The sequence below is a fragment of the Mustela putorius genome, unplaced genomic scaffold (genome assembly GCF_011764305.1).
Source record: "Mustela putorius furo isolate JIRA1106 unplaced genomic scaffold, ASM1176430v1.1 tig00000551_pilon_pilon_pilon, whole genome shotgun sequence".
NCBI lineage: Eukaryota > Metazoa > Chordata > Mammalia > Carnivora > Mustelidae > Mustela > Mustela putorius.
The window spans coordinates 113,936-139,383 of NW_025421412.1; the positions used below are offsets into that span (position 1 = coordinate 113,936).

General features: G+C 44.6%; 2 protein-coding genes across 10 annotated transcripts in view; both read right to left on the reverse strand.

Annotated features, from left to right (window-relative positions):
* Nucleotides 1-202: 202 nt before the first annotated feature.
* Nucleotides 203-19,896, reverse strand: UPF3A (UPF3A regulator of nonsense mediated mRNA decay). 6 transcript variants are annotated; one of them, XM_045081226.1, is made up of 10 exons: nt 19,629-19,889; nt 19,017-19,123; nt 17,849-17,955; nt 13,746-13,844; nt 13,511-13,621; nt 10,269-10,324; nt 10,033-10,179; nt 5,169-5,317; nt 3,704-4,001; nt 203-1,349 (listed from the first exon to the last, which is right to left on the reverse strand). In XM_045081226.1, the coding sequence occupies exons 1-10, from the start codon at nt 19,833-19,835 to the stop codon at nt 1,197-1,199; spliced, it is 1,434 nt and encodes a 477-aa protein (XP_044937161.1). In that variant the 5' UTR covers nt 19,836-19,889; the 3' UTR covers nt 203-1,196. The 6 variants fall into 6 exon arrangements, 5 of the variants coding, with proteins under 5 accessions (XP_044937161.1, XP_004746029.1, XP_012908456.1 ...); XM_004745972.3 differs by having other exon boundaries at nt 10,021-10,179; XM_013053002.2 differs by having other exon boundaries at nt 1,215-1,349; nt 3,889-4,001; nt 10,021-10,179; nt 19,629-19,890.
* A 361-nt stretch (nt 19,897-20,257) lies between these two features.
* CDC16 (cell division cycle 16) overlaps nt 20,258-25,448 on the reverse strand; it is a 37,915-nt gene continuing 32,724 nt past the window's right edge. For 3 of the 4 annotated variants that reach the window (XM_045081233.1, XM_045081229.1, XM_045081231.1), the window contains exon 19: nt 20,258-20,860. The gene's annotated coding sequence lies outside the window, so the exon portion shown is untranslated. The remainder of the gene's footprint in view (nt 20,861-25,448) is intronic. The other variant, XM_045081230.1, reaches the window with a different exon arrangement.

A 25,448-nucleotide genomic window follows, 5' to 3' on the forward strand; every position in this document is an offset into this window, starting at 1 on the left:
GAGAAACAGGGATAGGAAGAGAAAACACAAGCAGGGTGGAGGCAGGGAGAGAAACAGCCTCTCCACCGACCAGGGAGCCTGACACGGAGGTTGACGGCAGGACCCAAAGTTCATGACCTGAGCCATCAGGTGCCCCAAATTCTCAGTTTTTTGATAAGCATTTCATATTTAGTTAGGAATAATCAACAAAGTACTCAGGTAATTAAAGCTACATTTTGAAAAGCAATATTTTATTATGTAAAATTCAATGTAGGAAAAGTACTGTAACTGGAATTCAAATCCATAGCAACTAAAATTATTTCATATGTGGTCCAAAGCATAGTACCAAAATACATTAATGTTTAAAAATTTCACAAACATTAAAAAATACTGTGAACACATAATTGCAGAAAGCTCCATTAAGTCCTTTCAAAAATAAAACGGCCTCAGACTGCAAAAAAGGAAAACCCCAGATGCTGTACCTAAGTTATTCCTGTCCCCAAATAATGCCCTTATGTTACCTCAGCAGCCCTTACGTAACAGCGGTTATACACCACGGGCTGCACACCCATCAGGAGACTGTGAAAAAAGTCAGTGGCCAAAATGTTGAAGGGGCAATACTTCAAGCTGTGGTTCACATGGTGGCAACGCTCCTGTCCTAGGGGCTACAGCACGCAGACGCCAGAGAATGCGCCCGGCACGGGGCACAGGTGTCTGGATCACCAGCTTACAATGGCATGAGCGCGGCTCCCTCCCCTTTTTTAAACTACAGTGATGCGCACACACACAAGATCCAGATCCCAACAGATCACTTACAACTGTGTAGAACTCAAAGAACAGGTCATTCCCACAACATGTTTCAAGTGCTTCAGAGTTCACACTGGTACAATACTAATTTTCTTCCCTGTTTTAATCATACTTTCTACTTTTCAAAACAGATTATCTGTTCTGTTTTGGCTAAACAGTATATACTAGTTTAAACTAAAAACGGTAAGATCTATGACAACTCAACTTTCAATTTTTTAACAGATTGCTTCTTTCTTAAGAATGGTTCCTAGATGTTTCTATACCACATTTATATTTCTAGTTTCTGATTTCTTTATAAGGAGTAAGTATACCTTGCGAGTTTTACTCGAGGCTAATTGATACACTTCTGGATGCCCTTTCTAACCCATAAAACGCTGAATGGGAGCTTCCGAGCAAGCGTGCGCGCTGACTCACCCTGCCTCTTCACTCTTCTGGGAACCAGCCCACGCCGAATCTTCAGCCTCGCCCCTGCTCCCATCATGGCCCTCCATGGAGACTCCCCCACCAGTTTCTCGTGCTCGGATGCGAGCTCCTGGCTGGTACAGCTGCAAGGCTGGCCGGTCCTGCCAGGACAAAGGCGGGGGGGTAGTTACCCTTCCAAAGGCTGAATATAGGAGGGAGCAAAATGCCTCTACTTCCAGGATCTGATGATCCTAATTAGCTAAAGCAAATCATCTTGCAGCTAAAAATCTGCCTTTTTCACATCACTATCTCAGACACCAGGCATTTTGAAGTAAAAAAAAAAAAAAAAAAAGCCATGAAAAGGAAGACAGTAAATATTTAAAATAACCTGAAAGAAGGTAAAGTTAGTATCTGGGAAAATGTCATGCTCAAACCCAGAACATCCCCAGAGCCAGTGGAGTCCTGGTGTTCCCCTCCCGGGTGGAGAGGTGAAGGTGTGCACACACGTCTCAGCCCCTCCAACTCATCAGGCAGGGTAAACACTCAGCCTGAGACAAAGCAAGGCATGGCCAGAGGTGGCTTTTTAGGGCCATGAACCGAATTAATAACATCTATAAAGAGCACTTTCCATGTGGCTTATTCCGGAACTGTCTCCACCTGACTGAACTCTGAGGTAGAGGAACACAACAATGCTTGAATAAAGTGTGTAAAAGGGACGTCTGTGTGGCTCAGTCACTGAGCGTCTGCCTTCAGCTCGGGTCATGATCCAGGGTCCCGGGATTGAGTCCCGTGTTGGGCTCCCAGCTCCCTACACCCCCTGCTTGTGTTCCCTCTCCTGCTGTGTCTCTGTCAAATAAATCAATAAAATCTTTGAAAGAGAATAAAGTGCGTAAAATACTACTAAACTGTTTCAGGACACCAGGAGGGTGAGGCCAGCGAAGGACCAAGGGACAGTGAAGGTCAAGGACCAGGAGCACCAGCGGGAAGCCAGCCAGCTCTGTCCTGTAGGAGAGGGGGACCAACCAACCCCTGGCTCAGGGGAGCCTCCTGCACCTGCACCCCTTCCCTTGGCCACCTGGGGGCCCAGACACATCCCACAAGATGTCGCTCACCAACTCACCTCTACCCACCCGCAGGCCCCCCAGTCACCACCAGGGCATTTACCGGCATGCCCTTTGCCCTTAGTGGAAGCCTGGCCGGTGAAGAGAGCGGGAGAGGTCTGGGCGGGGGCAGCGGGTCTGAATCCCTGTGCACACAGGGGTACAGGGGTCCCATGCTATCTCCTGCCTGTGGCCAACACACACAGTCCTGCTTTTCACCAGGACAACACTGGTTGCACAGACGGAGACCAGCCAGGCCTCATGCAAAAGGTGCCATTATGCACAAGGCACCTTATTACCTCCAGAGCCTCACAGTTAATTGAGAGGAGGCCCAGCACCTAAAGATATGCAAGTACAGACCACTCACTGCCGCATCAGAAGGCAGCTGAGCCACAGTGTTCAAAAACAACTTCTACCCAAAAGACCCACGGCTAGACCTGCTGTTCCTGCACTTCAGGTAACTACAGAAACCTCTGAGTGATACAGATGTGGTTAGTCAAGGCTGCAGACGGCTCCCCTCAGGGTGCCAGGGGGCTCAGTTGTTGGGCATCTGCCTTCAGCTCAGGTCATGATCCCAGGGAACTGGGATCGAGCCCTGCGTCAGGCTCCCTGCTCTGCAGGAGGCCTGCCTCTCCCTCTCCCACTCCCCCTGCACATCCCCCCTGTGTTTCCTCTCTCACTGTCTTTATCAAATATACTTTTTAAAAAACCACATTACTGACACCAGCAACACCTTGGGTGGATCTGAAGGGAATTCTGCTGAGTGAGAAAGCCAATTTCAGGTCACACATTGTGTGCTTCCACTTCTAAAGCACCACTGAAATGACAAAATCATGCAGACAGAGGACAGCGTGCTTGTTGCGGTCAGGGATGGGGTGGCAGGAGGGTGTGGACACCAGCCCGGAGAGCCTCGGAGCCCTCGATCATCATGCGATTGGGTGGTGGGGGACTGGTCGCATCATGGGGCCTGGCCCTAAAGGGAGGGGACTCCATTAGTAGTGCTTCTCTGCAACAATGTGATCTGAATAAAAATTAACCTCAAACTCTTGAGGGGAAAGAAAGCCATTTGGTGGACTAAGTGGACAATTCCAACCCTTCACCACCTACACGTATCTGACGCATGTTTATGAGCCACTGACGGTCTCCTGATAACCAGTTTGTTACTAGTAGCGTAAGAGAAAGCTCCAGAGTGTCATGAAATGCAAGCCCCTGGGCAATGCACTCCCTGAGAGTGCAGAACCCAGTAGGGGCAGACTTTCCACTGTCTAAGAGTGTGTGATCCGAAATCTCAAGACTCCTAATGTAGATTTCTCTGTTTCGGCTAAACAGAGGAACTTCTGTTTGGCAAAGCAGGTGTAAGCCTACAGATGTGCAGTTTATACTTTTAAGGCTGATGAATGAACGAACAAAAGAACCTTGTTTCCCAGGCGCTCTGCTTTGGGTGCTGGGCCGCCTTCACTCCTGTGCTCTCTCCCGGGCCACTCTGCTGCCTCCACAGGGACGCCACTGTCCTGGTTCCCCTTCTTCCCTGTGTCTGGGGGGACTCCTTTCCCCCATTTTGGCTCTTCTTCGTTTCTCCTTGAAAACTTGTCTAACTCACAGGGAGCTCTGTGCTTTCTGCTGTCGTCCACGTGGCATCTTTGTGTTTCAGGCTCTTTTTCTCGAAATCTTCTCTCCATCTCCCTTTGCTCTTTATCACTGTCATTCTGTGACCTGTGATTCAATACAAATTCTCAGTAACCTTCGTTAGGTATACTGCTTGTCCAGTACCTATCTTCCCATCCAGACTACAAGTTACCAAAGAGGCAGGGAATACCGAAGTCTGCTTGTCAGCGCATCACAGGCATGCGCGTAATGGGCACAGCACAGGCATTCAAGAAAAAATTGTTGAAAGATGAATCAATAATAGTAACCACAGTATCTACTGTTAACCCTAAACGACATACCTAACAGGCATATGTACTTAGTTTTCTAATTCTCAGTAACTCCCCAAAGTAAATATAACTCCCCCCTTTACAGATAAAGTCCAGGAGACCAAACGGCTCAAGTGACTTTCCTAGTGGCCCAAGTCCACGTCCATCAAGACACAGAGCTGATACTGATGGCTTGGTTTCTGCTTCAGGTGTAACTCAAATTAACTGAAATTTACTCCTTTTTATACATATAAAATTACACTGGTAAGTGCACAAAATATAAATAAGTGGCTGCTTAGCTCCTTTGGTTCTTAAAGTCTTTCCCTTCACAACCCACAGGTAAAAATCCTCACATGCTATCTGTGGCTTCCCCTCAAAACAAAAGCAGCAGGATTGGTGGGGAGAAACAGATCCATAAGCAAATGTAAATTCATGCCAGAAACAGGACAAAAGGCACTGCTACAGTATCATACGCAATGATACAAACACCTCCAGCAGAAACCACAGTGCTAACAGATCACAGATTTCATGATCATGTATGAATTAATTTTACAAACAAACCAATAAACCAGAACCCCCAAAAAGAAGGAAACTTTTTTCTTTTTTTTAATCACAGGTCTGTGTGGAAGAAAGACAGTAAGAAGTCATTCAGAATCCCGGCACCTGGACAAGAGAGTGCGAAGGAGATCCTCAAGACCTAAAGGGTGGTAACGGGAACCCAAAGGAAGAGGCCGGGGCAGGCACAGCTAAGGAACCAGGAGAAGGCTGTGTCCCTGCTTCGAAGACTTGAAGCTGCAGATAAAAGGAACTAAGCTCCTAGTATGATCACGGAGAAATAAAGGTGTGGAGGAGCGTATCGTGGTAAAACCCCTGAATTCCATAAGCAGTATGAAATACAAGCACTTGTGCCAAGACAGGACAGTCTGTGATCCTTCACGTGGTCAAAGCAACAGAAGCGTGGGCTTACGTTTCCCTGGGCTCCTCCACCAAGCTCCCAAAGGGCGTGGGCTTCAGGACAGCACAGGGCTCCCATTTTCCATCTCCGATATCCACTTCCTCTGCTCTTTCTTTTGGCTTTTCAGTTGGTTCCTCCCCCTTTTCTGGTTTCTTAAGAAGCTAAGAAATTATAATGTCAGGAGAATGTCACTTTTGGAGTATTTTATAAATGAGGATGTTTAATAATAATTAAAAATAGAAAACAACATTGAGTGCAAATGTCTGGATAGCAAAAAAATGTAAGCTAAAGGTGCAGCAACCAGGTTTTTGGTTAAATACTGAGGGGAACATTCAGTCAATGAAATACTATAGTTATGAAGAACAATTTAGGACAGCTAATGTGATGAGAAGATGCTCTTATTAACAAATGAATGTCCTGGTCTCTATGTTTATACACACAGAGAAACATCCAATGCTGGCAACACTGTGTTAATAGTGATGATTTTTAGGTGGTGGTGGAACTGCAATGATCTTTCCTTTTGTCACCAAGTTCTAGTTTTTTCTAAAGTGAACAAGTGCTGCTTTTGTAATATGTAAAAATATATTGTCTAAAATGTTGCTTCTATACCGATGACTTTTAGAATAACCTTTTTGAAAACACGTCTTATTCTTACTTTAATCAGCCTGAGCAGGTTGTTGTCTTTGAATCTGGGCCTTCTTTACTCTTTGAAATTCAAGTGCCACAGGTAAGTCAGTTTATAAAACAAAAGTAGAAGGCATACTTCTGAACATTTTTTTCTAACTTATAAAAATGAGCATATTTTAAATTGTACTATAGCAAAATTACACACAGATAAATTTCAACTATATGAGTTCATTTAAGGGCGCCTGGGTGGCTCAGTGGGTTAAGCCGCTGCCTTCGGCTCAGGTCATGATCTCAGGGTCCTGGGATCGAGCCCCGCATCGGACTCTCTGCTCAGCAGGGAGCCTGCTTCCTTCTCTCTCTCTCTCTGCCTGCCTCTCTGCCTACTTGTGATCTCTGTCTGTCAAATAAATAAAATCTTAAAAAAAAAAAAAAAGAATGAAACAGAAAAGGGAAGACCAAATATGGAAATTTGTTTCTCATCACAGATGTGCACTATGCTAATGTACATGCTCTTCTTCTGCCTGTGGGGTCTGTGAATTTAAACATCTCCTTTCAGATATCTATTGATATTTATGTTTTAAGGTTTTATTTATTTATCCAATAGTGCACACACATGGAGAGGGAGTGGCAGGCAGAAGGAGACGCAGACTCCCCGCGGAGCAGGGAGCCCCTACTTGCAGCTAGATCCCAGGGCCCTGGGATCATGACCGCAGCCAAAGGCAGACACTAAACCGAATGACCCACTCAGGCACCCCTATTGACATATATATATTTTTAAAGATTTTATTTATTTATTTGACAGAGAGAAACACAGTGAGAGAGGGAACACAGAAGAGGGAGTGGGAGAGGGAGAAGCAGGCTCCCCACAGAACAGGGAGCCCGATGTGGGGCTCAATCCCAAGACCCTGGGATCATGACTTGAGCTGAAGACAGACGCTTAACAACTGAGCTACCCAGGTGCTCCGACATACTTTTTAATTAAAAAGGTAACATATGCTGGTAATAAAAGTAAACCACAGGGAAGTGTAATAGTTTGTTTCCACCCATCCATCCAACAAATAATTTTGTGCACCTGTGAATCGTTTTTACCTCCAACACCTCTGAAACCAAATGTGTGGTGTCCTTTCCAACACCATTTCTCCAGCCCTCCAACACAGACTTGGGCGTCCTATAATTCTATTCAGTTTGACACTAGCTAGCTGGAATTAATGTCGGGTTACACAAACCTGTCCCCACTTCAGACATCTGAAGGTACCCATGGCCTCAGCCACCTGTCATCTCACTGGCATATGGAAGACACTCCAGAGATGGCAAGGATTTTAAGAGCTATGTGCCAGGAACGGGGGAAAAAGACTATGTCGGGTACTAGGAATATAGTTGTGAATAAGAGACAAGTGCCCACCATGAAGGAACTCACAGGACGTTCTAGCTGAGTCAGTGGTCGCCATGGGGGGAGGGGAGTATGCAGTAACAAAATAGAAAAAAAGTGAACCAGATATTCTTAGGTGTCATGCTACAAACATCTACCAAAAAGAAAAAAAGGACAGAGAGATGTAGGGTGAGGAGTGATGGCTTCTCAAGGGGTTCAGGGAGGTCTCTCTATGGAGACAGGATGAGGAAACACTTTTAAGAACACTTAAGTGTTGGGGCGCCTGGGTGGCTCAGTGGGTTAAGCCTCTGCCTTCCGCTCAGGTCATGATCTCAGGGTCCTGGGATCGAGCCCCGCATCGGACTCTCTGCTCAGCAGGGAGACGCTTCCTTCTCTCTCTCTCTCTGCCTGCCCCTCTGCCTACTTGTGATCGCTCTCTCTACCAAATAAATAAAATATTTAAAAAAAAAAAAAAAAAAGAACACTTAAGTGTTGGGAGAAAGCTCCCGGTGGAAGGAAGCAAGCAGAAGCCTAGCGTGAAATCAGACTGGCAAAGGGAGGAGGAGACAGGGAGGGAGGGGAAAGTGGGGGAAGGAGGTAAGAGGGAGGGGGCGGAGCCAGGCACCGGAGGAGGTGGAAGCAGATGCCCTGTTTTCTGTGCGTCCACCCAGCCCACATCTGTTTTTCATAAGTTTTGTGAAAAAGATCACACAAGGGGCGCCTGGGTGGCTCAGTGGGTTAAGCCGCTGCCTTCGGCTCAGGTCATGGTCTCAGGGTCCTGGGATCGAGTCCCGCGTCGGGCTCTCTGCTCAGCGGGCAGCCTGCTTCCTCCTCTCTCTCTGCCTGCCTGTGCCTACTTGTGATCTCTCTCTCTGTCAAATAAATAAATAAAATCTTAAAAAAAAAATCACACAACTTTGTTAATAATGTAATCTATTTCCTATACGATGTGTATATTCAGGAATTTTTTTTGTAACTTTGGTAAACTAACTTCCTACTTCAACTTAAGCTCATTACTTAGTTTTAGAGTCCTCAGAGGAAAATAAAAACAGCTGGGTTGCTTATATAATAGTTTTCTTTATTGTTAAAAATAGCCATGAAGCTCTCTCTCTGCAGCTGTCATTTTTATGATATTAACACAAACTCTTTTAGCATTTCTTCACGGATTTTATTTTTCAGGTTAAAAAAATTTTAATTCTCAAAATGATTTGTATATCAGACATCCCTCCAGCTAGTGAGCCCCATGTGACCAGGAGAAACTGATTTAGAAGCAAAGGCCTAGAAAAAAGCTTGAAGAAATGGCATGTTGTTCCTCACAGATAATGAAACTGTTTCCCATCAAGCACATCAGAAACTAATCTATGATGGATAAAGATGTAAAACAAATATATATACACGTATGTATGTATGTACACATATATACAAGTATACATGTTTATATACACGTATACATTATATGAATATATGCACACATTTATATAATCATATATATTCATATATACATTCAATATACATGTATACATGTTTATATACACATGTATATGTTATATATACATGTATATATACATTAATATATGTATATTTATATATTCATATATATCCATACATACATTCAATATATGTATACATGAATACATGTTTATATATACATATATATATGCATGAAAATATCTATCTCCAATGGAATACTATGCAGCCATCAAAAAGAATGAGATTTTTGCCATCTACAACAATGTGGATGGAACTGGAGGGTATTATGCTGAATGAAATAAGTGAATCAGAGAAAGACAATGATCATATGATTACATAGTATCACTCATATGCGGAATTTAAGAAATAAAACAAGATCACGGGGAAGAGAGGAAAAAATAAAACAAGATGAAATCCGAGAGGCAGACAAACCATAAGAGAATATCATAGGAAACACACTGAGGGCCGCTGGAGGGGAGGGGTGGGGAGGGCTAACGGGGGATGGGCAGTGAGGAGGGCACCGGATGCACCGAGCACTGGGTGTAATTTAAGACGAATGAATCCCCGACCTCGACCTCTGAAACACAATACACTATATGTTAACTGAGTAAAATATACATACATAAAAAAGAAACTAAACTGTGGCCCAGTTATGCCGACTCTGGCCTCTTCCCCATCCTCTCCCTTTCTACTCTATCTTCCCTCAAGTCCTGATCTGTTATTTTCTTTCTAAGATACAATTGTAATAAACCCCTAAAAGTACTTCAAAGCCTTCTTGAAATGAAGGAAAATACGTATTAGGTTGAAATCTAGGTTTGTTAAGGTCACCTGAGCAGATACTAACAAGGAGGGGGGACTCACACTGGAGCACCCTATTTTATATGGGGAAGAACTACTTCTGTGCACTAAACCACCCTTCTAAATGAACACATTAGTCAAAGGAGAAATTGGGCAAGAGAAACCACAGCTGGTACTGTAAAAAAAAAAAAAAAAAAGGTAAAACCCAATCCCAAGAGTGAACCTTCACGTAGAAATGCCAGTATACACTGAGCCAGCAGTTTCCAAATGTGTGCATTTTAGGCAGGGAGTCTTTTCTCTAAAAGAAAATGTAAGCAGAAGCCCAATCTGTGACAAGTAAGTGTGGGGTTCCTTTGGATGAAGTGCTGCCATCACACCCAAGAGGCCGGGCCTCCTCCCCAACAGTATGTCCAAGGAACCCCCAGGGCTCAGGGAATAGAGTTGAGAACCACTGCTGTACTGCAGAGAAATGGAACCATAATAGCAAACGGAGGCTAACTGAAAATGTCCATACAAGTTGGAAGAGCTAAATACCTGAAAAGCACAACTGTAGCAGAACTAGCTTTGGAAAAAAGAAACGAGCGGTTTCCTCAAAATTACCTTAATCCTTACTTCTCTCTCAGCAGCTCTCCTCTGTCTGTCTGCCTCTTTCCTCCTACACCTCTCCTCTTCTCGCTTCTTTCTCTTTTCCTCTTCCCGTAAACGCTTCTTCTCCAGCTCCCTTCTCCTTCGCTCTTCTCGCTTCTCTTCCCGAATCCTCTAGAGATGTGGAAAAGCGTGTGTATCGATTATCTCTGGGGACACGGCAGGGACAGGAAGGGTCCTCATCAGGTGAAGGGTGGACCTACCTGCTTCTCTAATTTTCTATTTCTAATATATTCCAAAAGAGGTGTGGTTCTTCTAGCTAAAACACAAAAATTATAATATAGTATTGAACTTTAAAATAAAATAAGATTTCTTTTCTTCATCTTAAATACTTGTTTCCAATTTAATCTTTAGTCAGCCTGGCTATTTCGGAAGAGCATGCGACTCTTGATCTCGAGGTGGTAAATTCAAGCCCCATGTTGGGTGCAGAGACTACTTAAAAATATAATCTTATAAACCAATAAATAAAATTTAGATGAGCATACATTGTATTGGGGGGAGTTCCTACTTCATCACTATAAAGTCAAGTCATTTGGAGGGACTGACAACTCTACAAATAGTAGGCAACGAATTCCTGATTCTCAAGGGAGTCTCCATATTACTTACAAAGATGCTATAAAAGCAAAAAAGAAGAATGAGTACCACACATTAGACTTCCCAAACACTATGAGCATCTTCCCATTTTTGCGGATATTTTAAAACATTACATAACCTGGTTATAGATTCACTTTGATTCAACACATATTCTGGAAATTTCTTCCTTTTCTGCTTTCCAGACAATGATGTTAAACAATGTAGATTCTTGTCATCTCTTGTATACACTCCACAAACCAAAATAACCAGATGTAAAAGTTTAGACAGTGACCCCACAGGGTACTTCATCTAAGCAACACTAACCACCCAGGAATAATCTCTCTGTAAACTCAAACTCAATGCTCAGCTTTCATGCCCCGGATGTATCTGATCTGCCCTGGAATTTGGTGCCCAAATACCAAATATGGTGGGCCTCAAGGCAGTCTCTTGGGGAGAGTGGTTTTGAGAAACATGTATTCTCCATGGCAGTGGCTCACAATGCAGGTGGGAAGGTGGAAGATGGTGTAGGTCTCTTCCACAGCTCTTTCAAGACCTTAGATTAAATGAGGGAAAGAAGAATCCCTGGATGCACTTGAAGACTGGCCATGGCATTTCTCGAATTCTGAGGATCAGGAATTAATCAGGAATTCTATAAAAGAGCCCTGGGCAGGGATTCTTAACTTGGAATTAAGGACTCCTAAACACCTTGACATAATGTGTCATATGGCTTCTGCCAGGAAAGCTCTGCCCCAGATTTAGGGCTGTGTAAATGTCCACATTTCATCACAGGTGCAGAGGCCAAGAAGAGCCCATTACCTCCATGGACGTCTCCTATGCTAATCAAGAACTCTGGTTCAGGATGAGCACAGCTTATGCCCTCTGGAACAGGCAGTTGCCTCAAATTAGGGAGGACTCTTGCTCTGCATCATGGGAGTTTGGGACTTGTCGGCAAAGAGCAGGAACAAGACCTCGCCGGGTGACTGGAGGAGCTGACAAGACACCACCATCTACTCCCTTCGCCAATGAACTACCTGCCTTGTTACCCCAAAGGATGAATAGGAAAAGGGTAAATGAGACCCTGTATTAGAAAGTGCTTTACAAACCATAAAAATGTATCATTTGTTAAAGAGAAGGTGCCTGGCCATGTAATACAATGCTAATTTAACTAACAACCTAACTGTTACCACTTACAGACAGCTGCTGCATCCTGGGCACTGTCACGATGACCTAGGAGGACACGGGGATGCTAAGTCTCAGGGCAGGAAGCTGAGCCCAGGTCTGTCTGCTCTACAGACCCTGCTATGCCACTGCATTAACCTGCAGCTTCAGAGGGAACTAATATTTCCATTTATTAAATTAATAAAAGGAAATTATGGAATTTCAATTATGGAAGTTAGTATTTCCAACCCTCATTGCTCTGACTAGATCACTTACTGGATTCTAAGGCCAAAATTTAAGAAAAGGGCAATTTGCCTTGAATTGCCGGATTAAGATCCAAACTTTGATGGGCAAACAGGATCACAGAAACAAAGCTCCACAGCCTCATTCTGGGCTACTAATTGTGAATAACACTTACTTATCCCATAAAACACTACAATGCACCTACTGTGCACCAGGCACTGGGAAAGGGGCTGGGGAAGGGAGAGGATATCCCTCCAGTGTGGGGGGTGTCTGGCCACCAAGGACTATCTCAAAACTGCCCAGAACTGGAAGACCCTGGTCCTTTTCTGTGGTTATCCTGTACAAGAGAATTTACAGCAAGGTGCAGGGTGGCGGGGTGGGGGGTGGGGGGGGAGTACTATAAATAATTTCTAAGCTGCTTTTTTTTTTTTTTTTGCTCTTCTTAAATTTAACATGTTCTACAGTGATCTCTTGACTCACTTCCAGTAGTGTTTCCTCCCTCCCCAGTCTGCCCTGCCAGTAATGGTGCCTCCACCCACTGATCCATTCAAGTCAAGCTCCTGGAGGCCTGAATTCTTTCTGTTTCCTTTCTTCCCACACCTAATCTGCCAGAGCATATGCAGACTCTGCCAGCTAGTGTAAGAAGCCCTCCCTGGACGGGAGCAAAGTCTCCCCACACTCCCCAAAGCCTGGTGTTTCCTCAGGCATGGAGTGTCTGGAGTGATGCCTGGAGTGACACGGGAAAACTAATCAGGCTCCCTTAGCAGTCTCAGCTATCTCCCAAACTCCAAATCTCTTCCCCACCTGCCCCCGACCCTGTTCCTGTTCCTACAGGCCCGCAGCTCAGCTTCCAGCTGTCTCTAGCCCCTTCTCCTTCCATGTCTTAGCAGGGCTTCTCTCAGAGGGCTCTCCCTCCCAGGACTGTTTCATCACACTGTGGCACTGATCACACGGACATGCCCTGGCTTAAAGCCTGATTACTGCTGCAGGTGTTTACTTCAGTTTTCCCCATGAGCAGGGCAGATACCTGACAGCACAGGCCTCATGTGTCCCATTCATGCTCACTCTGCACACCTAGGCTGAGTCAGTATCCACTCAACATGTGCTGACCAAAAATAGTCACATGCATGCTAAGCAGATTTTTATAAATATTAACTCTAGCGATTAAAAGATCCTTTGCACTACACACGCAGTAAACCAGCTGCTACAAAATATAAAACTCCATTCCCCACTCCTCACCTGAGAGCATCATAACTGTGAACAAATAAATGGAACTAAAACCTCTGGTGCTCTCCCTTAGTGGACTGGACAGATGCTCAGAAATATTTTTCCAGGTTGCCATAATTTTTTACAACCGGAAAACACTCTACATCCCTGCTAAGCCTGTCACAAGTGTGAATTTTTAAATAATCCTGAAAAGGAAGTAAATATATAGCTCAGTCAAGTAAAGAGAAGAAATGAGCAAACAGACCAATAAGTTCTCTAGTCTTTGCTTCTATGTCTCCCAGGAGAGTTTCAGGATTGGCATTAGGTTTCTCTTCCTCCACACAGTAAGTTTCCAAAAACTTCTTATATTCTGGATCTGTAAATTAAAAAAGAAAAAAAGAAAAGAAACATGTTCCTTCCCACATATGGGAGAGGAATTCTATTTGATAGGTGTATTTACTCTGGCGGTTTCATAATGCAGCCTTTGTAAAGGGACTCACCGTCTTCAATGCTTCCAGTTTTGGCATCTTTTTTCTTTATTTTCTTTTTGGCTATCTTCTGGAATGGGGCAAACTCTACCACCGCAGGATATTCTAGGCCTTTAACAGAAAACAAATTGCAAAAACCACTCTAAAATTCCACTATATTCATTTTGGAAAATAATGATTTAGCTTTCTTTCTTTTTTGGGGGGAGATGGGGAGGCAGAGGGAGAGAGAATTTTAAGCAGGCTCCATACCCAGCAGAGCCCAACATGGGGCTCAATCCCATGACCCTGAGACCAGAGCCAAAACCAAGAGTCAGATGCTTACCTGACCGAGTCACCCAGGTGCCCCGTGATCTAGCTTTTTTAAAGACTGACCATAACAACATTACATTTAAACTATTATTTTCAAGTACCTGCAAACTTAGCATATCAAACTCCAAATATGAACAAAGGACGAGTACTTACTTATTAAAGAAAATGATTTCTCATGTTGCAGTAGTAGTTGAATGCATTCAAAATTCATCAAGCTGCATACCTTAAAATGTCAATAAACCCTCTCTCCATTCCTGAAGAGTTTATCATAGCATTCCTTTAACTAGGTTCCTTAGTCACATTTTTTTTTTTTAATTTTAAAAGGTTAATTCAAATCATCAATCTGTTATAGGAGTTCAAGGGAATTATTACGCTTAGAAGAGATACTTGGCTAAAAGAGGGGCCTCAGAGGGGACACCCAATACTCAGACAAGGTTTGCTTCAAACAGAAAAGTTCAGAACAAAAGCCAAGAGAAACTGATTTGGTTATTACGTGTGGGTGCATGGGAGTGGGGTTCAGGAACATAACGAGAAACATTCACTATTTACTTAACTGATGGAACACTTCCATGTCGGTACTGAATCCTTTATCCTTGTCAGGAATGGTCAGGTGACGATGATATTGCAACTCTTTTTTATCTGGACAATAATTTTGTGTTAACCTTAACTATTCAGAAGAAAGTCAAGGACCAGCAGGAGAGCAGGGCTTTGGACAGACAGGAACAATGCCTGATCCCCTGCTGCACCCACACGACTAGTACATAGATATTTACTAAGTAGGAGTTGACACACTTCCTGACTTCAAAACTTCTTACAAAGCTATGGTAATCAAAACAGTATGGTACAGGCATAAAAGAAGAAACAGACTGATGGATTAGAACAGAGAGCCCAGAAATAAACCCTCACATACATGATCAAATGGTTTTCCATGAGGGTGCCAAGACTATTCAATAGGGAAAGGACAGTCTTCTTTAACAAATACTGCTGGAGGGCACCTGGGTGGCTCAGTCAGTTAAGTGTCTGCCTTCTGCTCAGGTCATGGTCCCAGAGTCTAGGGATCAAACCTTGTGTCAGGCTCCCTGCTCGCTGTGGAGTCTGCTTCTCCCTCTGCCCTTCATATTGCTCATGTTATCTCTCTCTCTCTCGATTACGTGCATGCTCTCTCTAGTAAATAGAATCGTTAAAAAAAAAAAAAAAAATACTGCTCAAGAAACTGGATATCCACATGCAAAAGAATGAAGCTGGACTCTTACCAGATACCACAGACAAAAGCTGACTCAAAATGGGTCAAACACCTAAACATGAGACCTAAAACTATAAAACCCTTGGAAGAAAACATGGAGGAAAAGCTTGACATTGAATTTGGCAAAGATTTCTTAGATGTAACATCAAAAGTGCAGGCAACTAAAGTAAAAACAGAAAAACTGGACCACATCACATTAAAACCATCTGTCACAGAATACAATCAACAGAATATAAAGGCTACCTATGGAGTGGGGAAAAAAAATCATGCATCTGATGAGGGGTTACGATCTATAATATATACCAAAAAAAACCCAAAAAACAAAAAACAAAAAAAATCTACAACTTAACAAGAAACAACTCAATTTAAACATGGGCTTTCCTCCAAAGACATACAGACGACCAAAAAGCACACAAAGATACTCAAAACCACTAAGCATTAAGAAAACACAAGTCAAAATCCCAGTGACATGCTATCTCATACTTATTATGAGGTCTGCTATTGAAGAAACAGCAAACAGCAGTAGTGGGAGGAGAAACTGGAGGCCTCATGCCCAGACGGTGAGGGTACAAAATGAAGTAGCCTCTAAGGAAAACAGTATGGCAGTTCCTCAAAACATTAAAAACATACTTACTATATGGTCTAACAATTCCACTATGGTTATGCCCAAAAAACCTAAAAGCAGAGTCTCAAAGAGATACTTGTACACCATGTTCACAGCAGCACTATTCCTAACAGCAAAGAGCTGGAAGCAACCAACGTGTCCACTGACAGAAACAACATGTGGCATATACCCACAGTAAAGTATTATTCAGCCTTAAAAAGGAAATTCTGAGACATGCTACAGTATGGGTGAACATAGAAGACACCATGTGATATGAACTAAGCCAGTCACAAGAAGAGAAATGCTATTTGATTCCACTTATATGAGGTATGTAGACTAGGAAATTCATTTAAAAAAAAGAAAGAAAGAAAGAAAGAAAGAAGAATGCCAAGGGCTAGGGGTCGGGGAGAGGTGGGGAATTATTTAAAAAGAGTGCAGAGTTTTAGTTTTGTAAGATGAAGAGAGTTCTGGAGATGGGCTGCACAACAGTGTGAATGTACTTAACACGACTGAACTGTGAGGAATGCCTGGGTGGCTCCGTCAGCTGAGCACATAGAGCATCTGACTCTTGGTTTGGGCTCAGGTCATGATCTCAGGATCGTGGGATTGAGGCACTGGCCTCTGCACTCGGGCGCAGAGTCTGCTTGTCTCTCTCCCTCGCTTCTGCTTCTCCCTTCGCACGTGTGTGCTCTCTCTCAAATAAATGAAATCTTAAAAAAAAAAAAAAAAAAACTAAGATGATAAATTTATGTTATCTTTACCATAACTTTTTGAAAAATAAAGGAAAAAGGCACTTGAATAAAGAAGGATTCAACACAAACATTGACTAGTTCAAGATTAGATCTGCTTCTCCTTACAGGAAAGACTACCCTTGGCCTCAGCCTAGTCACTCTTCAAGGGTATTTTGTTGGCTCTCAGTGAGGAAGAAAACACTTATCACCAGTGGGGCTGGGTGCAGTGGGAGGAGTTTGGTTGGTGAGGCAGATACAGAGAATACGCTCTTACAGGTGTAGAGGCTTGGTCACAACGGACAACAACAGGTGACAGTCTGACGGGAAGGAAGACAAAGGCAAGATCCAAAAACCACAGAGAACCAGAACCATTTAGAGTAGAGGGAAATGTCCCTGTCTCAGCAGGCAATGCTGTTCAACGGAGTCAGAAACTTAAGTTTGTTATTACAGTCCCCTACATGTCCAGTAATGGTATAATTATGAGAAGTACTCTGTTTAACATTCTTATTTTTAAAATTTTTTTCAAGATGTAAGTTTACTTATTTTACGGGTGCTGGACTGCTCAGTCGGTTAAGCCTCTGCCTTCACCACAGGTCGGTCCTGGGATCGAGCCCTGCATGGGGCTCTCTGCTCAGTGGGGAGCCTGCTTCTCGCTCTCCCTCTGCCTACTAATTCCCTTGCTCGTGCTCTTTCTCTATCAAATACATAAAATCTTAAATGAAAAGATAATTTACTTATTTTAGTGTGGGAGGTGGGGCAGAGAGAGAGAATCTTAAGAAGCCTCCTCATTAAATGCAGAAGCTGATGACTTAAGAATCACATGCTTAACTCACTGAGCCACCAGGTGCCCCAAAATGACTCTGTTTCAAAAGACAGGAATGTAACTGAATAATAAACTTTAGAAAATTTCTGTTGCACAAGAGTAAAGTGACTTGGCTTTGGAACATAAGAAAGTGAAGTTCACGTACCCAGAAGACTCACTTATATGAAAATCTTAATATATATATATATATGGCTTGTCTCTGATACAAGGAGTGGATGGGAGTCCTTTGGTTTATGTATCTTGAGTTTCAACGTAAGCACACAACCACAGCAATACAATGGACATTATGCGCTCATTTTACACCGGTTTCTGAGAACTTATTATAACTCACAAACATTTCCAGCAAAAACTTAATTCACGGACTCGGAGATCATAGTAAAGAGTTTAGAAAGCCAAAGATCCAACCTGTACTGTCGATGAAGATATAGCCATCGAAACGATCTCTGAAAAGAAGGATGTCATCAGGATCTCTAAAATTTATGTATGCTCTTGAGTAAAGATGAGGATAAAGACTGAAATGAGAGAGAACAGTGAGAACAGTTAGTGAACGCGTAAGACTTCTCGATGTTGCTCCGTCTCTTTGACAGACGCAACAAACTGAGACCGGTGCCCCAGAACACCTCTCAGCCAAGCAGGATCCGCGTCATCTTCAGCAACAAAACAAAACAGAACGAAGCAAACCCCACACAAAAACCCGCACAAAAATATAAGGAAAACATTACCCGAGATCTTTTCAGTGACTTGGGAAAGACGCTTAAGGTCAGTATCTTGCCTACCAAGCAGCAGCTGAAAGCCAAAGGCAAGGTCATTCCAAGGTCACCCCTCAGCACACATGCGGACCGGGAACCACCGCGCCGGGTCACTCCTACGAGTCCCCGCCGACCCCGCGCACCCCGTGCGGCGCTCGAGCGGGACCTGCACGGCGGCGCACGACGCGCGCGGCGCACGAACGAAGCCTCCCGACCTCACACCCCGCCTCCTTCGTCGGCAGGAACTTCCAGCCCATTCCACGGAGGGGAACACGGAGGCTCAGACAAGCACGTGCCGAGGGCGCAGCCAGGTAAACGCTGGGGCCGGGGCCGCGCCCCGCGTCACTGCGGGGCCACCGCCTGCTCTTCGGCCGCACCCGTTTTCCCAAGCTTCGGTCCCCGCACGTCCCCCCGTGGCTCCTTCGCAGCAGACCCGCCTTCCCCGCCCGTGCCGCGTCTCCCCGACGGCCCCTGCGCGACGTCCAGCCCGAGGTCGGCTGCTCCGCGCGGGAGAGAAGCGGCGGGCGGCGCGTCCTCGGCGCCCCCTCCTCCCCGGCGTGACGGGCAGCCCGAGAAGCCGGAGGTGCGGGGCGGCGGCGGCGGCGGCGGCGGCGGCGGGTCCGAGCCGGGACGCGGGCGCCCGCCCCGCAGCCGCACGCTCTGCCGCGCGAACCGAGCGAGCGAGCCCAGGTCCGGCCGGCGCGGGCGGGCAGACGCGGGCACGGCTTCCGCGCCCCGCAGCCGCCCCGCAGCCGCCCCGCAGCCGCCCCGCGTCTCCCTCCAGCGCGTCTCCCTCCAGCGCGTCTCCCTCCAGCGCGTCTCACCTCAGGTCGGCCGTGAAGAACTCGAAGTAGTCGTGCGCGGGCAGCGGCTGCAGCTGCGCCTCCAGCTGCTCCTTGGTGAGGCCGGGAGGCAGCCGCCGGATCACCACCTGAGGAGACGACGCACGCGGGGCTCGGCGGCCGGGGAGGCCCACAGGTCCGCGCGCCGCCGCGGCCACGGCCGGCCGGCAGGGCTGCGCCTCACAGAGCCCCTGTCTCCGGAGCCGCGACGACGGTGCGCGGGGACCGGGCCGGACCACCGCGCGCCGCTCCTCCTCCGCACGCCAGGAAAGGCCGCGTCGGTCCGCTGTCCGCGGTGCTGAAGCCGCAGGCACAGCCTCGCCCCCTCGGCTACCCCGAGTCCTCCGCGCCTTCGCGCAGGACCGTCCCTCTTCTCGCGAGGTTTGCGCGCTCACCCGCCTCCGGAACACACCACCCTTAGCTCCGCCTCCCGCCGGCAGAGGATCCCGCCTCCCCTTGGCCCCGCCCCACCCCGCTCAAGATCACCTCTTCTCGCGAGGTTTGCACGCACCTCTCCGTTTTTGCTTCGACCCACCCTGTTGAAGACCCTCCTCCTATCGCGAGGCTTGCCTGCCCCGCCCCTTGCCCCCCCACCTTGCTCAGAACTGTCTTCTTCTCCTCGCGAGGCTTGCTTGTACCGCCCCCACAGGCGAAGGACGAGGCTGGTGGCACCTCTGGTTCCCGCCGCGGCGACTCCCGGCGGAACTGGACTTCCACAGCAGACACCTTTTCCCTCCCGCTCGGGCCCCGCGCGGCAACGGCCGCCCCGGAGCCTCCCACCCCCTCCTTCTCTGAGCGCATCTTGCACCCGCTGCGGAGTCAACGCTGCCTCCCACCCGGAGCCGAAACGTCGCGAGAACTGGGCCACCGCCCCTCCCCCCGGCCCATGATGCTCCACGTCCACCCCCCACCCCCCCCCCGCCCCAACGCCCCAGAGCCTCGGGCGTGCCGCGGACCCGGAGTGCGCGGAGCCAGAGCGCCGCGAGGGGCGCGGGCACGCGGGCCTCGGGACGGTCCGGGAGCGGCTCGGTGCGGGAAGGCCTCGCCCAGTAGCCGCCAGCGGGAAATCAGTGACCAACAAGGCGGGGGAGGGGGGACCCGATCCCAGGACCCCAAGATCAAGACCCCCGCCGAAGGCAGACGTCCGACGGACTGGGCCACCCAGCTGCCCCTCATTAACAAGGTTCTAAGAAATGCTTTCAAAAAATCACAGAATTTGAGAATTCCGGTTTGAAGAAATTATTCTGAAAATTAAGACTAATACAAATGTCAAGACCTAGTGAATGAAATATACTTGTACGGTAGCTTAAGATTTTATGTAAGAAATAAGTACATCACAAAATCTGGCTTCCTAGACGTCATCGCCAAGCCTGTTAAAACGTTTCACATACACTTAGAACAACAGACAAAATAAAGCCAAAAAATCTCCAAATGTCAGGAGAATAAAGTGAACGAATAAAGCAGGTTAACTCTGCCACACGTGAATGTGGTCCTGGAGTAAATGCTGGTCACACTTTCCTCGGGAGCACATCGAACTGGTAGGGCAGTGGGTACCACATTGCTCTGGAAGCAGCAGCACAGTCACGTTGACGTTGGCAAGAAGGATGCCTGTTTAGGAAGCTGCCATTGTAAGAGTACAAAATTGGACAGTAATGAAAAACTACGGGACAGTACGACTACACATTACCTTTCTCTGACACTCTCTGAAGCCTAAACATTGGCATTAACTGCTGATCTGAAAAACAGCTTGGCTCCTGCCTTTTATTTCTTAAAGCACTGACAATATGGTAATGGCTCCTTTATCAGGACTGTGGTTTTTCAGACACCTAAAAAAAATCATACCACATGATCAGTGAAGAAATTACACAAAGAAATATTTTGGTCTGGAAGGCAAAATAAATGTGAAAACAGTATTAATAAATACCTTAATTTTTATCTATTTTAAAAATTACTATTTTAAATTCATTTGATGTTCTAGCCCTAGTTAAAGAGGAGAAGCCTAACAATAAGCACATATGATCTCTGACAAAGAAACCAAAAAGTCATTAAATAAAGATGAAAACTCAAAACCTCCGCATTTGAGTCTAAAGTGCAAGTGCATTATCACTGCATTAAACCGACATTCACTGTGGTAAGCTGAAACAGAACAGCCTGGATGCTGGGCTCCAGAATCATTAACAGCTGCATTCGGACTCGTCAAATGTACAAAGCCTTACTGAAAGACCTCCTGGAGTCAGCAATTCGAAATCTCAAGGACACAAGCCATTATCTTTCTGCCTTGGCTTAAGTTAGATGTATACAGAATACATTTTAGGTGAAGATAAAAGTTGTGGTGCTTAAGGGAACATTACAGATGCCAGGAAAAAAAAATTTAAGTGGGCTCCACTCCCAGCATGGAGCCCTATATGGGGTTTGAACTCATGACCCTGAGGTCAAGACCTGAATTGAGATCAAGAGTTGGTTGCTTAACCAACCAACTAAGCCACCGAAGCACCCCAGAAAATTCATTTCTGTACAATACTTTGTTAATCATGCTCTGAGTAAATGTCTCAGAATCCATTGAAAAATAGATACTGTAGATACTGAAGTCAGAATGAGGGCTTGCAAGATCTTGACAAATGAACCATACAATCCTATCTCTATTGGATGACATATTAGATGAATGAGAAACACTGTCAACCAAAAACTTCGTATCTGGCAAAAGTGTTCAAGAAAGAAGGAGAAATTGAGACATCCCCAATAAACAGAAGTTAAGGGAATTTATCACTGGTAGACAAGTAAAAGTGCCCTTCAGAAAAAGCTAAAGGGAGCCCTTCAGGCTGAAATGAAAGAATGTTAAACAAGAATTTGAAATCCTATCAGGAAATTAAGAACAAGGTAATGAAAACTACACAGGTAAATACAAAAGCCAGTATTAATGTATTCTTGGTTGGTAATTCTTTTTTTCCTGTATGATTTAAAAGGCAAATGAATAAAGCAAAAATCATAAATCAATGTTAACTGGAACAATGAATAAAGATGTAATCTGTGACAATAGCACTATTAAGAAAGGGGGAAAGCAGGGCGCATAGCAGCAGTGTGTGGATGCTATTAACACTAAATTGGGATTACTCAAACGAGGTGGTTATAAATTTAAGATAGAAAACGTAATCCCCAAGGTAGCCACGAAAAAATACAGAAATGCACAGAATACATAAAAAAAAAAAAACAACTATAAAATAAGACAAAGAAAGAGGAACTGAGGAACCAGAAATACACAACACACATCAAAAACAGCTGCGTGGCAGCTCAGTTCCTTATCAGCAACAACTTCAAATGTAATGATCAAACTCTCCAATTAAACCCCCAAATAGATTTTATAAATATGATCCATTTGTATGCTGTCAGTAGGAGACTTGCTTAGATACAAAGACACAAAAGGGTGAGGATAAAAGGATGAAAAAAATTTCCCATGTAAATATTAACGGAGAGAGCTGGGCTGGCAAAACTGTTTTAAGAGATGAAAAGGACCTTATATACTGATAAAAAGGTCGATCCATCAAGAAGCTGAAAGTACAACAAAAATGCATCCAGTAAGAGAGCCCCAAAATACATGAAGCCAAAATTGGCACAATGGAAGGGAGAAAGACACAGTTCTACACTCAACAATTTCAGACTTCAACACTCCATTTCAGTAACAGAGTAAGGAGGCAGAAGATCAAGAAGGAAATAGAAGACTTGAAAAGTACTATAAACCAAACCACGCCACCCAATAAAAGCAGAATACACAATCTTCTCCAGTGAACACTGTATGTTCTCCAGGAAGGACAATAAATTAGGCCATAAGAAAAGTCTTAATATGCTTAGAAAGACTGAACTTACACAAAGTATCCTTTCCCATTACAATGGAACAAAACTGGAAATTCATAAGAGAGGGGTCACCAAAAAACTCACAAATATGTGGGAAATTAAACAGCCAACGGATCAAAAAAGAAATCACAAGGAAAACTGGAAAATACCTAAACACAAATGAAAACAAAAATACAATATAACATGGAAGGCAGCAAAAACAGTGCTCAGAGAGAAATTTATAGCTCTAAATGTTTATCTTCTTTTTTTTTTTTAAAGATCTTATTTATTTGACAGAGAGAGAGAAATCACAAGCAGGAAGAGAGGCAGGCAGAGAGAGAGAGAGGGGAGGAAGCAGGCTCCCCGCGCAACAGAGAGTCCGACGTGGGGCTCGATCCCAGGACCCTGGGATTTTTTTCTTAAAAAAAAAATAATCTTCATTCAATAATAAAACTCTACACCTTAAGGAACCAGAAAAAGAATAGCAAACTAAACTCAAAGCTAGCACAAGGAAGGAAATAAATATTCAAGTGGAAATGAAATACAAACTAGGAAAATAGAGAAAGTTAGTAAGTACAAAAGCTGACTCCTTGAAACAATCTACAAAATTGCTGAAACTTTAGCCAGATGGACTGAGGAGAAAAAAAAAAAAAACTCCTATTACTAAAATCATAAAATGGAGGAAGAGAAATTGTTACAGATAACAGGATACCATGAACCAACAAACTGAATAACCGAGATGAAACAAATTCTTAGAAATACATAAACTACCTAAATTGAATCAAAAGAAAACAGCTGTAACAAATAAGGAGACGGAATCAGTAATCAAAAATCCCCAAACACAGAAAGGCCTAGCACCAGATGGCTCTACCCATAAATTCCACCAAATTTCTTTAAAGAATCAACACCAATTATTTTTTAAAAACTTCGCCCCAAAAAATGAAGAGAGAATACTACTTACCTCATTTTATGAGGTCAGCATTACCCCAATACAAGATCCAAAAACACTACAGACCAATAAATACCTCTACGAATGTATATATAAATTTAACAAAAAATATTTAAACTGAATGTAGCATTATACTAGAAGGGCCATACAACATGACCAACTAGGATTTATCTCTGGATCTCAGGGCTGGTTCAACATAAAAAAATCAATCAGGCTAGTATATCACGATAACAAAATGAAGGGAAAAACCTCCATGACGTTATAGAAATGAATCCGATGTCCCCCATATATCGACCTCGGTGTTGTTTACTTCTTCACAGCAGGCGGAGACGGTTAGCTGAAGCCCAACGATACCAAATCCAGTTTTTACACGTGCAATTGTTTTAAACATAGCTTAAACAAGCATATCTTTAGCCATCTAGAGCCTGCTTGGTTTGCATACCAGGCAAATCTACACCCAGCATCTGCTACCTGTAAATACCAGGACTGTGAGAGACCACACTGCCACTGCACTTTAGACTTCTCTAATCTGAGACTTCCTGTCTGGCTGCCACCACACTGCCCGCAAAGAGCTGCTCAAACACAGCTGCCCAAATGAAATGGGCTACTGCCACTTTATGGTCATGTTTTTCCCTCAACAGCCCCCAAATCCTAGAACTCACCATCACAACTGACGCGCGCGTGCGCGCGCGCGCACACACACACACACACACATACACACAAATACACACAAAAGCATCTGACAAAATCTGCAGCCGTTCCTGATAAAAAGCAGTAACAAAGCGTTTAATAGGCTACGAATAGAAGGGAACTTCTCCAGCACTGTGAAGGGCATCAGTGAGAACCTGCAATTAGCACCTCTCTCAATGGTAAAAGACTAAATCTTCCCCTAAGATCAGGAGTAGGACAGGAGCCTGCTTCTGTTACTTCTGTTCAACATAATCGTGGAATTCTAGCCAGAGCAGTTAGTTATGCAAGGATAAGAAATAAAGGGAATCCAAATTTGGAAAAAGAAGCAGACCTATCTCTACATGCAGATGACACGATCCTATTATGTAGAAAACTCTAAATAAATACATGTATGTAAACACACACAAAAACTCTGTTAAAAACTAATAAACATATTCAGGATATAAAGTCAACACCCAAGAACTGGTTGTATTTCTATACACTAGGCATGAACAATCCAAAAAGGAAACTAAGAGCACAATTCCATTTACAATAGCATCCAAAAGAAAAAATACTTGGGAATAAATTTAACCAAAGATGTGAAAGACTTCCACAATGAAAGTACAAAACATTGCTGGAAGAAATTATAGACGGCATAATGAAATGGAAAGACAGCCTGTGTTCCTGGATTAGATTACATGATACTAAGAAGATCTACAAATCCAATGAAATCTCCATGACAATTCCAATGCTTTTCTTTTTCTTTTACAGAAATGGAAGAAAAAAAAAAGTAAATGCATATGGAACTGAAGGAAACCACAAAACACCAAAGCAATTCTGAAAAAGAACAAAGTTGGAAGGGTGCCTGGATGCCTCTGCCTTCAGCTCAGGTCATGATCTCAGGGTGCTGGGATCGAGCCCCACATCGAGCTCCCTGCTCAGTGGGGAGCCTGCTTCCCCCTCACTCT

Excerpts from the sequence above, each read along its gene's own strand:
- UPF3A (XM_004745972.3), bottom strand. The coding sequence starts at position 19,835 with ATGCGCTCAGAGAAGGAGGGGGTGGGAGGCTCCGGGGCGGCCGTTGCC. Across the intron at positions 10,180-10,268 it reads ATAGAAAATTAGAGAAGCAG|AGGATTCGGGAAGAGAAGCG; the intron begins GTAGGTCCACCC and ends CCACATCTCTAG. Across the intron at positions 1,350-3,703 it reads CAGAGCGCCTGGGAAACAAG|GACCGGCCAGCCTTGCAGCT; the intron begins GTTCTTTTGTTC and ends TTGTCCTGGCAG.